The sequence below is a fragment of the Miniopterus schreibersii genome, assembly GCF_964146895.1.
Source record: "Miniopterus schreibersii genome assembly, chromosome: 1".
NCBI lineage: Eukaryota > Metazoa > Chordata > Mammalia > Chiroptera > Miniopteridae > Miniopterus > Miniopterus schreibersii.
In genome coordinates this window covers 160164939-160177211 of record NC_138101.1, presented here as the reverse complement: position 1 = coordinate 160177211, position 12273 = coordinate 160164939, and the positions used below count along the sequence as shown (strand labels likewise).

At 47.2% G+C, this 12273-nt stretch overlaps 1 protein-coding gene across 1 annotated transcript in view; it reads left to right on the top strand.

Annotated features, from left to right (window-relative positions):
* Positions 1 to 6350, top strand: part of HERC1 (HECT and RLD domain containing E3 ubiquitin protein ligase family member 1) — a 166598-nt gene extending 160248 nt beyond the window's left edge. The window contains exons 77-78 of the mRNA XM_081157121.1: positions 2668 to 2973; positions 5699 to 6350. Coding sequence (XP_081013247.1) covers positions 2668 to 2973; positions 5699 to 5884 — 492 coding nt within the window. The 3' untranslated portion in view covers positions 5885 to 6350. The remainder of the gene's footprint in view (positions 1 to 2667; positions 2974 to 5698) is intronic.
* The last annotated feature ends 5923 nt before the right edge of the window (positions 6351 to 12273 follow it).

The window sequence follows — 12273 nt, the reverse complement described above, 5'->3', positions numbered from 1 at the left end:
TATCTATATGTCAGCCCCTATTCAGAGACTTTCCAGGCCATGTCTCTGGGTCTATCTCCTTACTCAAGGCCTTTCTTAGGTCAGCTCTGAATTGGTCACTGATTGGATTGAGGCCAAGCTGTCTGACCTAGGCCTTCATACTCTACATTCTTACTCTTTCTCATCTTTACTGCTTTCCAACCCAGTGTCCCCACTCCAGCTTGGTCAGCCAGGGTCAGTATGAAGGAACCCCTGAATATGGATCTTGCAATCCCACATGAGTGCCTCTTCCCCTCTCCTGCTACAGTCCTTCAAGCCCCAGCTGAGAATGTGTCTCCAAAACAGACCAGCTTTCCTACAGATCCATAACCTGTAGAGATCTCTTTTGTTACTTAGAAATTCCTCAAGATATCACATTCTTCTGTGTTGTGGTCTAAGAATTAGGCTGCAGAGTTTGGGTGTTGTTTCTTCAATTAGCTTGTAAGATATTAAATAAAGAATGTATTCCTTCTTTTTGTCCATCTATCTGTATCCTATATATTCTTGTTCTATGTTGACATAGAGTAAGCATTTAATAAATGATGGGAGTATGGTCATGAAATGAATATTGTGTCAAAAGAAGATTTTTTTGGTTATGCAATTCTTAATAGCTACTTCAGTAATACTTCATTTTCAAAATATATTGGAGTCTTATTGAGAGCTGGACTCAGGCTCTGAGGCTGTGTAATAATTTTAAATACATAGGCGTGGCTCAGCTGTTGAGCATCAACCTATGATCCAGGAGATCGAGGTTCGATTCCCTGTCAGGGCACATGCCCGGGTTGCAGGCTTGATCCCCAGTAGGGGGTGTGCGGGAGGCAGCCAATAAATGACTCTCTCATCATTGATGTTTCCATCTCTCTCTCTCCCTCTCCCTTCCTCTCTCTGAAATCAATAAAGACATATTTTATAAATAAATAAATAAAATATATATATTCTATACCCTTCACTCCTGGTTCGTTCTTTGACTCTGACTTTGGGCCAAGTCCAGTCAAAAAGCTATATCTCTTAGTTTAATGAGTGTGGGTTCTGTTAGCAATCCTGTTTACATAGCCAGGGCTTAGAATTTGTCTTCAGTTCTCAACTGTTTTTAATCCTCAGAGGTGAAAAACTGACTAAAAATGTATTGGTCACCTCCTGTATATCAGGCATGGTCTGGGCACCTTCATGTGCAGTTTTTTCCATAGTTACTCTGTGCGATAAGGATTGCTAATACCGTTTCACAGATGAGAACACTGAGTCCAGAGACATGCAGTGATATGCCCAAGGCAGAGTCAGGATCCCAAACCAGGTTTAACTTGGGGGTCCAGGCTCTTCTGCTACCCTTCCTCTGAGGGTTGCCTTGACCCTCCTCTCTTCGTCATTGGTACTCTGCTCTGGCTTTGCTTCTTTCTCTGTAAGGAGGCTTTCTTTTTCTTTCACTTCCTCTCATCTCTTAGAACCCAGTGTTCTTCCCATAGCTGTCCCTAGTTGTCCCCTGCTCAAGCAGCCAGCCTCTACTGTAGCCTCAGTTTTTCAGACAGCTATTGGTTTGTATTCTACCAGGCATGACATCCTGTTTTGGGCAGACTTTGGCTGAGGTATTTTAATACCAGTAGAGACTGCCCTCACTACCAATCCTGTTTCTTAGTCCCAGACATATCAACCCTGTACTAGCCATAACCCCAGGGCCTTCCTCAAGGTATGGCCCCTGTGGAGGCTCTCAAGTTTTGTTTTGTTTTGTTTTGTTTTTTTATGGTAGATAGTTTTGAGTTGGCCAAGAGTGAAGGTGTGCTTATGAAACAAACCTTGAAGAGTGATGAGTCTGTGAATAGGGGATGCACTACTTGCAACTTGGGAGGAGTTCTAAACAGACTGTGTGGTCAGCTCCCCCTCAGCATTCCCTCACTGGCCTGCTCTCAGCACTATGCTCAGAGAACAGAGGCAATATAAACTCCTGGTCACACAGACTTTCATGTAGTTCCTCAGTTAAAATTTTCATCATAATTATTTGAGCAGCAGTTATGTGCCTCACTTTTCAGGTGAGAAAATTATAGTAAAAGGAGTTGTGGAACTGGGATTTGGAACCCGAGTCTCCTAATTAAATTCTCTTTCCTTTCTAGTGCCCCCCTAGAAAGGACTTTTCAGTTTTACTTTCTTTTTTGTACTTTTCTAACTTATTTTTTAACAATGAACACAAATAATTTTTATCAAAAAATGACTGTTTTCAAAAGAAAAATAAGTTACAAAAACAGTGGAAGCTACACACGTCCTCCAAGAGCTTCTTACCCTGCTGAGGATTCAAACTATTCCACAGAGCATATTTTCACAGCTTGTGGCCACGTATGTGGCAATGTGAGTGAGTGGGGTTGGCATTAGGGAGGACGCAGCAGACTGGGACTTCATGGAAGAGGGGAGTTGGGCTCCTAAATTGGACTTAAACTAGGACCAGAAGGAGTGTCTGAGTCCCATAAGCAGGGAGAAGCCCTAACAAAGGGTCAGAGGAAAGGAGGGTGGGCCTCATGCATGGGCACTCATGGCTGGAGTTCTGAAGCATAAGTAGGGTCTGGGGAGCGGCTGAGCAGGCAGGAGGTGCCCAGCCCCGTTGCGTTCATGATAGGTGCCCAGTCTATATACACATGTTGAATGAACACCCTCTCCTTGGGGCAGGTGGCTGCAGTCCGAGAAGGGATGTCCTGGATCGTCCCTGTGCCACTGCTGTCCCTCCTCACAGCGAAGCAGCTGGAACAGATGGTGTGTGGGATGCCTGAGATCTCTGTGGAAGTCCTGAAGAAAGTGGTGCGGTACCGGGAGGTGGATGAGCAGCATCAGCTGGTGCAGTGGTTCTGGCATACGCTGGAGGAATTCTCCAATGAGGAGCGGGTGCTGTTCATGAGGTTTGTGTCTGGAAGATCTCGACTACCAGCCAACACTGCTGACATTTCTCAGAGATTTCAAATCATGAAGGTTGATAGGGTAAGTAAGCTATTTCTTCTTCCTTGGTAATGTCTGTCCTTATTGTATGTTGGGAAAACCAAACTGTGACCCTCAAGTAGGCCTGCCAGTTCAGGGTAAATGCTTGGAATTTCCAGATTAAAAAGAAAATCAACCAGAAACATCACATAAGTTCAGTAAAAGAAAGCCCTAAATGGATGTAGAAGGTACACTACAACCAATGACCTTCCATAAATCCCAGTATCTTCCTGAGTGAAAGCTAAGCTTGGCAGAGGGGTCATTAGTTGCCTCTGTCTCTTATTTCCTACACTTTTTCATTGTGTAACTTATCACTGGAACATGGTCTTGTTTGTTTTCATGAAGATACTAACCGTTAGCTGGTGCACGTGCTCTAGAAGGAACTTGAAGACGCGGGGAGCAACAATAACGTGCTCTGCAACTGTGTGTGTGGTGTGCCTCGTGGAGCAGGCAGTGCAGCTTCTCTGTGGCCTGATGAAAGGCCCCAGCTGCAGAGCCCCAGCCCAGCTGCCGTTTTGACAGATGGCTTAGGAATAAAAGGGCTTAGAGTTTTAAATGCACACTGCTGCCAGAGTCATCTTTCTCAAGCACCCATCTGACCATGTCACTCCTCTTTTCAGACCATTCAGGGGCCCCCTGTATTGACTCCAGGACAAATGCTGACCATCTCTGCAGCCTTAAACACCTTCAGTGTGGCCTCTGCCCCATTTTGTGATATAACCTCTTGACACTTATTATGTTCTGGCTACAATGGACCACTTGCCTTTCTCCCTGACAGACCATGCTGTTTTTAAACTTCCGTGCCTTTGTGTACGCTGTTCCCTAGCTTTAGCAAGTTCCCTTTACACACTTTTCCATCTATGCTTAGCAAGCACTTATTTATCCTTTAAGCCTAACAACAATGTCATGTTCTCCAGGAAGCCCTCCTGGATGCTTTCCTGTGTCCCCTGATTATTCCTAAGGGCAGACTTAGATCTTCTATCCACCTCCTGGACACCTGGTATACCCCTCAAACCCAGCATTAAGTTAGAAGTGTCTGTGTTTCCTCCATCCCTGCTCCCTCTCCCCTCCCCTCCCCCAAGCTGGGCAGTCCTCCAAACAGGGCCCATGGTATTTATTCTGGAAACAGTAAGGAAAGTATGGCCTCTTCACACAAGGGCCCTTCCTGCCAGTTTCAGCAGGTTTCAGTATCTGCCTTTCTGGTGTTTTTCCAGTAACTACTCCTGGAAGTTGCAATGGCCAAAGCCATCCCTCCCCCACTGCCTCCTGAGGCTGCCAGCCCAGGCTCCACTCCTGGGCTAGGCTTGTTAGTGAGGCCACGCACAGGAAGAACTATGAAAAGAGCCTTTCCATAAATTTTCTACATGACTTGCCAGAAACTATAAGTTGTAAATCTGTTTTGTTGCTTCACAGAGAGGTGGGGAGGAGGAACTAGTTTATTTCTATTCAGCTCTGAAAAAAACCCTTGCCTTATATCTCTCCAGGGCTACCCCTGCCATCCCTGGAGTTAATCCACCACTAATCCCCTGCCTGGGCCGGGCAGGGTGTCAGCCTCAGAAAACTGACCACTTCGGGTCTCTCCTTTGTGACTGACTCTTACACCATCCCTCTGGTTTCCAAGTCCAAACCACCTGCTAACATTCCCCTTCAGTGTCTTTGCTGGTTTGGGCTTTTCTGCATTCAGGCTTTCTATGACCTCACTGGCTCCGGCACAGTTAGGTTTCTGGGCCCTCCATCTCCCACCTCTTTGAAATGCACTCGCCTGGTATAGAGTGTAGGTCTCCGAGGAGGAGGAGGAGACAGAGGCTGGTTTTAAGTGGGGGCTGGGCAAGAGAGAGTAGGCAGGTTCTTTTTAAAAAACTAAAAAAAATCTATAAAATCAATGTAATGTTGTTAGAATGATTACAAACAGTTTGGAAAATGGTTGTGTTTGCAGGGACGGACAGGGAGCATGTATAATCCTGTCTATTAGTAGCCATTCTCACCTTTCACCTTTGTGTAATTCCTCCCAGTCTTTACTTCTAGCATACACATTTTTGCATAATATATTTAAAATTTTGTATTCTGCCTTTTTAGCTTAACAGTCTACCCCCAGCACTTTTCTGTTTTGCTGCTAGTCATCATAATTACCATTTTAAATGACTGCGTCACTATCAGTGAAATGGATGGACTTGCGTTTAGTTAACTTCTCCTTCCTCACTTGAGCTGTGTGCTGGTGGCCACGGGGGTGAAGCGTTCAGCATGCACACTGCAAGGACGGTGAGGGGAGCAGGAGCATGGTGGCTTCCTGGCGATTGTTCCTTCCATTTCACCAGCTCTGTTGGGGGATCCTGAAGCAGCTTCACATTTGTACCTTCTTGGTGAAAGGGAATGAACTCTGTTGCACTCTTACTCTGTGGTAGGCACACTGTGAAGCATGTTCTCTTACAAATCCTGCCAGTCAGGGCTTGTTCTCACTTTACACATGAAGGCATTAGAAGAGTGAGGGGAGGAAGGGAAGCATCTTCACCAAAAGCCTTGATGGCTATGGACACCAGAGCCCACGCTCTTTCTACCGTGGCCCAGTCTCTGCTTCCCCTCAAGTTGGCGACTCAGTCATGTCTGTGGAGCCCATCTTAAAGGCAGGGAGAAGTGCTTTCCTGACTGGGGGACGGTGGTAATGGGCAGCCCTTCTCCCCCCATGACACCCTGATGCTGCCCTCATGGCTCTGGGTCTCTCTCTCCACAGCCTTATGACAGTCTGCCTACCTCACAGACCTGCTTCTTCCAGCTGAGGCTGCCCCCCTACTCCAGCCAGCTGGTCATGGCTGAGCGCCTGCGCTACGCCATCAACAACTGCCGCTCGATCGACATGGACAACTACATGCTCTCACGAAACGTGGACAACACTGAGGGCTCCGACACCGACTACTGACTGCTGGGGGTGCTGTGCCGCCACCCCCCCTTTTCCTCAGTAATGCTCACTTCCAATTTAATGTTGATATACTTTTATGGTAACTACATAGATGTTTTAGGAACATAAACCAACATTATAAACAGTGGCCACATTTAGTTACTCTAAATGTAACAAAGAAATTAGATGTTTTTATTTTTCTGTGATTGTACAAAAAAAAAAAAAAGACAAAGTGCTCTCAGTCAGGTTTTCCCCTCCATATTTTTGGTCACTTTTGATAAGTTTGCATGGAACCATTTTGGTGCATTTTTTGTTGGGAATGGTACCTTTTTGTAAACCCACCCAGTGAACATGAAATTGTACATTGTGTATAATTGTTCATTAGAAAGGACAGTTTTACATGAATATTCATATATTTATTTTGTTTTAATTTGAATTGCCTGTGCAGGGTTCCTTATGCAGAGAAATAAAGCGAGTCAGGAAACAATGTGAGCTGCTTTTGTTACCTCCATGGAGCTTCTGACTGAGAGAAAGAGCAAGTTTTCAGGCTAGTCTTCCACTCTTGATGGCTTTTTGACCCATCAGAAACATTTCTTCCCACTGAGAGTGGCCTTTGCTTGGAAATAACATAGCAGAGGGCCACGTGGGTATAGCAGTCCCTGGGGAAGCTCGTTTTCATTTGTTTTGCAATCCTAGGTCTCTCTGTTCCCTCACTCCAGAGGCCTTGCTTTAGCCACTCAGCCCATTCTCTCAGCACCACTTTTCCTCCTCCTACACAGCTGGTTTAAAGTGTAACATGCTAGAAAGAAGCCCCCAGATGCCTAGTGTGTGGTGTGGCTCTACGAGGCAAGGAGGAAGTTAACCAAAGTAGTACGGTTCTGACCCTGCCTGTGAAGAACAGTGATGGAATGAAAGAGCAGGGCAGTTTACAGAAATGCGCCATGTTTGCAGGGAGGGCAGCCAGGTGTACAGAAGGGACAGCTGCTGCTCATAAGCACTTAGCAGGCATGGATGAGTGACTGAGTGAGTGAACATGTGAACTAATGTGAGAACTAATGAGTGGCTCTAATATTCTCGAATGATGGGTGGTGGGGAGTTGTGCAGGGGGCTGGGGAAGGGGTTGCACTCTCGGTGCTTGAACCCAGCCCTGGAGTGCCTTGGGTATTGTGCTCATCTGCCAGGAATGTCGGGATGAGTGTGTGATGTTAGGGGAAAGGCCATCCTAAGAGCATCTGTGAAGACTGGCTGCCAGGAGTGGGAATAGGAGGAAGACAAGGCCTTTGGGTAGCCTGTCTCATCCACAGCAAGTCCAAACCAAAAGCTGCCCCAGTGTACTTGAAGACCAACAGCCTGCACAGTGAGATGCCTCACAGACAGCCTTACAGGCAGTTTTTTCCATAAGGAAGATAGAAAGTGTGTGTTTTTAAGAGAAATTGGAAGAAGAATATGGTTTTGTTGGCTGAGATAATGTGGTGCATGGATCTTTCCCAGTGAGACCATCTAATAATATTTAGAATGATGGCATCTTATCAGAAAGAGGCTTCAACTGGAACTGGGTCTCAGAGGGAAATCACAGCTTCCAGAGAACTGGGGTTTCTGGGCAAAGACAAGGCTTTACTACCTGATCTGAGAGCTCAGTCAGTAGCAGTGGTAAAGGGCTCTGGAGTCAGAAGGCATGGCCCAGGTCCCTGGACCAGGAAGGTTCTCTTAGAGAAGGGAGGCTTCTGTGCTGCTCAGATCCTGGACTATGCTGAGAGACAGGTATTTTACAACTTTCTGGGCAGGTCCTGGTGACAAGTGGGTCTTTTTGCTGGGGTATGCTGGGCTGAAGGTGTGCTCATCTGTCTCAAAGACTCTTTTATTTTTATTTTTTTTAAATATGTTTTTATTGATTTCAGAGAGAGGAAAGGAGAGGGAGAGAGAAAGATAGATAGAAACATCAATGATGAGAGAGTCATTGACCAGCTGCCTCTCGCATGCCCTCTACTGGGGATCAAGCCCACAACTCGGGCATGTGCCCTGACAGGGAGTCGAACCTCGATCTCCTGGAACCTAGGTTGATGCTCAGCCACTGAGCCACGCCCAGCCGGGCAAAGACTATTTTAAATCAAAGTAATACTTTGACCTTTTAAAGCTCTGACCTCTGCTGCCACAGTTTGCTCTGGACTGAGGAGCAGAGGCACCCCCAGCAGGCTGACACTCATAGTTCTGGGTCCTATTGTTGCCTGACAGGGACTGGGCCTGGAGAGGGTCTGCCTCAGGCTGGCCTGTAGTATATATAAGTTCTTGACTTTGTGCAAGAAAGATTTCACAACACAAGTCCAGGTAATTTTGAGAGTATGTTTATTAAAGCTGGGGACACTGTGCCCTAGACGGTTTTGCTCAGTGGTTAGAGTGTCAGCCCATGGACTGAAGGGTCTCAGGTTTGATTCCATATGTACCTCGGTTGCAGGCTCCATCCCTGGCCCCAGGGGAAGCAGCCAATCCATGTGTCTCTCTCACATCTCTCTCTCACTCTCTCTCCCTGCACCCTTCTACTCTCTCTGAAAACCAATGGGGAAAATACCCTCCGGTGAGGATAAAAAATAATTAAAAAATAAAGCTGGGGACAGTGAAACAAAGGAAGGACTTAGAGTAGAAGAAGCAACAGGAGAGAGCCAAAGCAGGGCTGCTGTTAGCTCACTGGAAAGTCAGAGAAAGAGGGGGCTTTGGGGAAAGGTAGGGGTTTAGCCCGGGACAAGCTGCCATTGCCCACTGCTCCCTTGGTTGCAGGGGTCTCTTGGAGACCCTTAGAATTTAGGAGGAAGTAAAAAAACTTCACGCCCCAGAGGGGCATGGGCATATGCTAGAGGGAGCCCTCACCGGGTCTTTGTTGTTGAGGGTTTTTATCTTTCTTCTGCCCGTGGGTGAGAATTTTAGGGGAGGGTTTCAGTAGAATATTCATTAGCTTTCCAGGTGTGTTTTTAATATGCTGATCCATCAAAATGAGGATATAGGGGAGTGTGGGTTATCCTTTTGTCTGCTTTACTATTTTATCTTGGGTATGTCTGGCTTTAGCCAGGTTTTTGTTATTTGTTTCCCTGACTTCAACCGTCCTTGGGTTTGACTGGCACAAGTGGCATTAATTGGGTCTCTGTTCTCTATCTCCCCAACTAGGGTGATTTAAGCTATTTATTCTCTGGTTAGGGAGGAGAGGTATAAATCATTTGCTCTCAAGTGTCCTTGGTTAGGGGAGATAAGGTTTTGCGATTCACTAGCTGGCTGTAAGTTGTTCAAGTTGTTTGGCCTTGTTTAATTTTCTTGTCTTGGTTTCCCCATTCCACTTGCCAGGAATTTTCCTAGCTTCTTACTGTCCTGCCTCACTGTCTGTCAGGCCTAATGGACAACTTCTCTGGAGGCCTGACCCTAAGAGGAAAATCTGCAAAGACTCCTTAGTTTTATAACAAATGCCGTTTCTTTGCTGGAAACCTGTCACTTTTCTTCATTCTCTTGAATTTGGAAGCTATGGGAGAGAGGGGGAGACATGAGTCCCTGATCTGAGGAGCTGAAATGAGCCTAGTATAGGTATTTATTTTCTTTAGGTCACTTGCAGCCCTAAGGAGGCTTGAGCAGTATTTCTGTTTGCTGGACTCATTCAGTTAACAAATACTTGTGGTTTTTTTATGACCCTTAACTAGTCTCAAGAGAACTTTGACCTCCAGCCTTTAAAATTGAAGATTTTCCCAGAGGCCCTTCAAGGTACTGGCTTTCTTCTGGGCCTCCCAGCTTTGTGGCCATTGCCTAGCACTGCCAGTCAAGAGTAATCTGGTCAACTTGGTTTTTAGCAAAAAGCAGGTCTTGGGCATGGAATCCTAGAGCTGGAGGAGCCCTAGAGCTAAGGATTCTGCTTATCTCTTCCTTTATAGACCAGGAGCCCAGGGTCAGCAGAAGGGAAGCACTGGATCCCAGGTACTCACAGGTTAGAGCTGGAGTCCAAGCTTCTTGTCAACATGCCAATGTTGGAGCTGATGGGGGCCAGTCAGTCCCCTCCAAACATTCAGCCTGTGCAGAAACTGGCCAGAATGTCCCTGAAAAACAGGCCTCAGCACCACCTCCCCAAGCAGACTCTGCCCCCCAGGGCACAGTCTGGGGCCCCTCACCTAAAAGCGTGTGGTCCCAGTCTATGCTGGCACTGAGATTCCTGTGCAAACCAACCAGCACTATGTGGTAACTGGGGTCAGCCTCCAGCCAGGGGACCTGTCTTGACCAGTGCTGAGATTCTGCACCCACCCCTAGGGTTACCTTTATGTGGCCATTGGCTGCCTTGGCCACAGCAGAGTGAGTGTTAACATTCAGGAGCTGGGGAAAGTCTGTGATCTGATCTGACAGAGGCTGTGAAGGCATAAATCATTCAAGCCATTTCCAGGTGCCTCTAGAGAACGGTCAGGCCCCCAGCTCCCCAGCTCGCCCTCCTCTGAACATGCCTTGGGTTTCCTGACTCTTCCTGTGCTGAGCTGTGTTTGCTAAAGGAACGTACTCCAACCGTGGGAGCTGGACTCAGTCTTCCAGGCTGGGCTCAAAGGCTCTGTCCTCATCAGGTGCTCCTGGATTGTGCCTGTGTAGATCCAGTTCACTTTTTCCCAGTGCCTGGGCCTTATGGGTTCTGCTAGGCACTTGGCTTTTCTAGCCTCGCCTTTCCCTACCCGTCTTCCAGGAACTGCACATTTAGACATAATCTCATCACAGTGTCACAGACAGGGTCCTATTTTACAGATAAACTGAGGCTCAGAGAGGTAATATCTTGTCAGAAGTTATGGACAGTGGAGCTGGGAGAGCACTCAAAAGCTCCCCTCAACTGAAGCTGTGTGTCTTCTGATTAGAGTGAGTCCTTTGGGGTAGGGTTTGGCCCAGCCCATGGCCAGCACCCCGTAAATGTTTGCTAGGTGGGTGGGTTAATTAAGCATGTCCCCTTGTTCTGTGCAAGTCTGAGAGAAGACCCAGAAAGTTGATTTTAGACTCAGCAGGGCACTGTTCTGTCAGGTGCTTTGCTCAGTACCTGCTGATGGTGAGCAGTGACTGTTGAGAGTGATGGCCAGGGGTCTCCGTCAGTACCCACCTTCTAGGAGCCCCTCAGATGGTCTTTGGCTCAGGGAATCAAAGCTTCCTGGAGGGGGTGGGGCAAAACTAGAGCCCTAGAAACAGTGTGAGGCACAGCTTTAGTTCTGTCGTCACGACAGTCTTCGTGTGTGGGGTTATTAGGCATTGAAGGGTTAGCCAGGGACTTAGCCTCGTTTATAAAAGAGCATCCATGGGAAAAGGGGCCTCAGGGGAATGCAAGTTACCCCATTCCAGCTGAACTTTCAGCAACCTCTGCTCTACAAACACAAGCCTCATACTCTACAAAAACCCTGGCAGCAAGATTCTCTAGCTATCCCAATATACAGGTAAGAAAACTGAGGTTTGGAGCAGGCTGACTTGCCCAGGTCAAAGAGCCAGAAACCACAACCCTGTTGTTCCCCAGACGAAACCACCAGCTCAGGCAAACAGGGCTGCTGGGAATTGGGGCTTATCAGAGAAGACAAAAGCAAAGCACTGGGGTTCAAGTGGCTCTGTTTTAAACATTTAATCCCCTGGAAGCCTGAGCTTGCTTTCAACATTGTTTGCAGTAGTGGGAGAAAATGAAGTTCCTACAAGGCCTCTTTCCTGAGCCCAGAGCATGGTGGGTAAACTGTAAAATCACCCAGTTAGCTAGTCTCACAGGCTAGTGGTGGGCATTCAGCACATCTGGGCCTTTACCTGGAGATCTCTGCCTTGGCTTCTGCTTGGGGTGGGCTGGGTGGGAGATGTTCAGCTCTCATTTAATCCTCACAATCACCTGTGAGGCCTCCATGGCCTCCCCCATCCCTTATTTCTCTGATCTCCTCTCCTTGCTTTTCTTTCTCACTCTCTGCTCTAGCCACACCGACCTCCCCTACCCCCCTAATATACCAGCTGAGCTCCTAATCTGGTGAAGCGCTGCTCCCTCTTCCTGGAATATTTTACTCTCAGGTGCTGGTTAGCTCCCTCCCTCACTTCATGTCTCAGATGGCACCTTCTCAATGAAGCTTACATTGGTCAACCCCTTTGAAGATGCTTCCCCCTTACCAGGTGAAGGCCGGGAGGTGCTGAAATTTCTCCAGGCTGAACTGTGGGCAATTAAGCAGAACCCCACCCTGCTCCAACCCCTTCAGGGAGTGCTGAAGGCCTCAGTTGCTGCCCCTAGACCCCTGGTTGGGCCAGTGCTTAGTCTGGAAACTGTGCTTTACCCTCTGGTACTTATATACTGATTACAGCAGGTCCTCGAATAACGTTTCAGTGTTGCTCAGTTATAACGATGATGTGCTAGGAAATTAACTTGTTTATATCAACTAGCCTATGGTAAAATTGGTTTC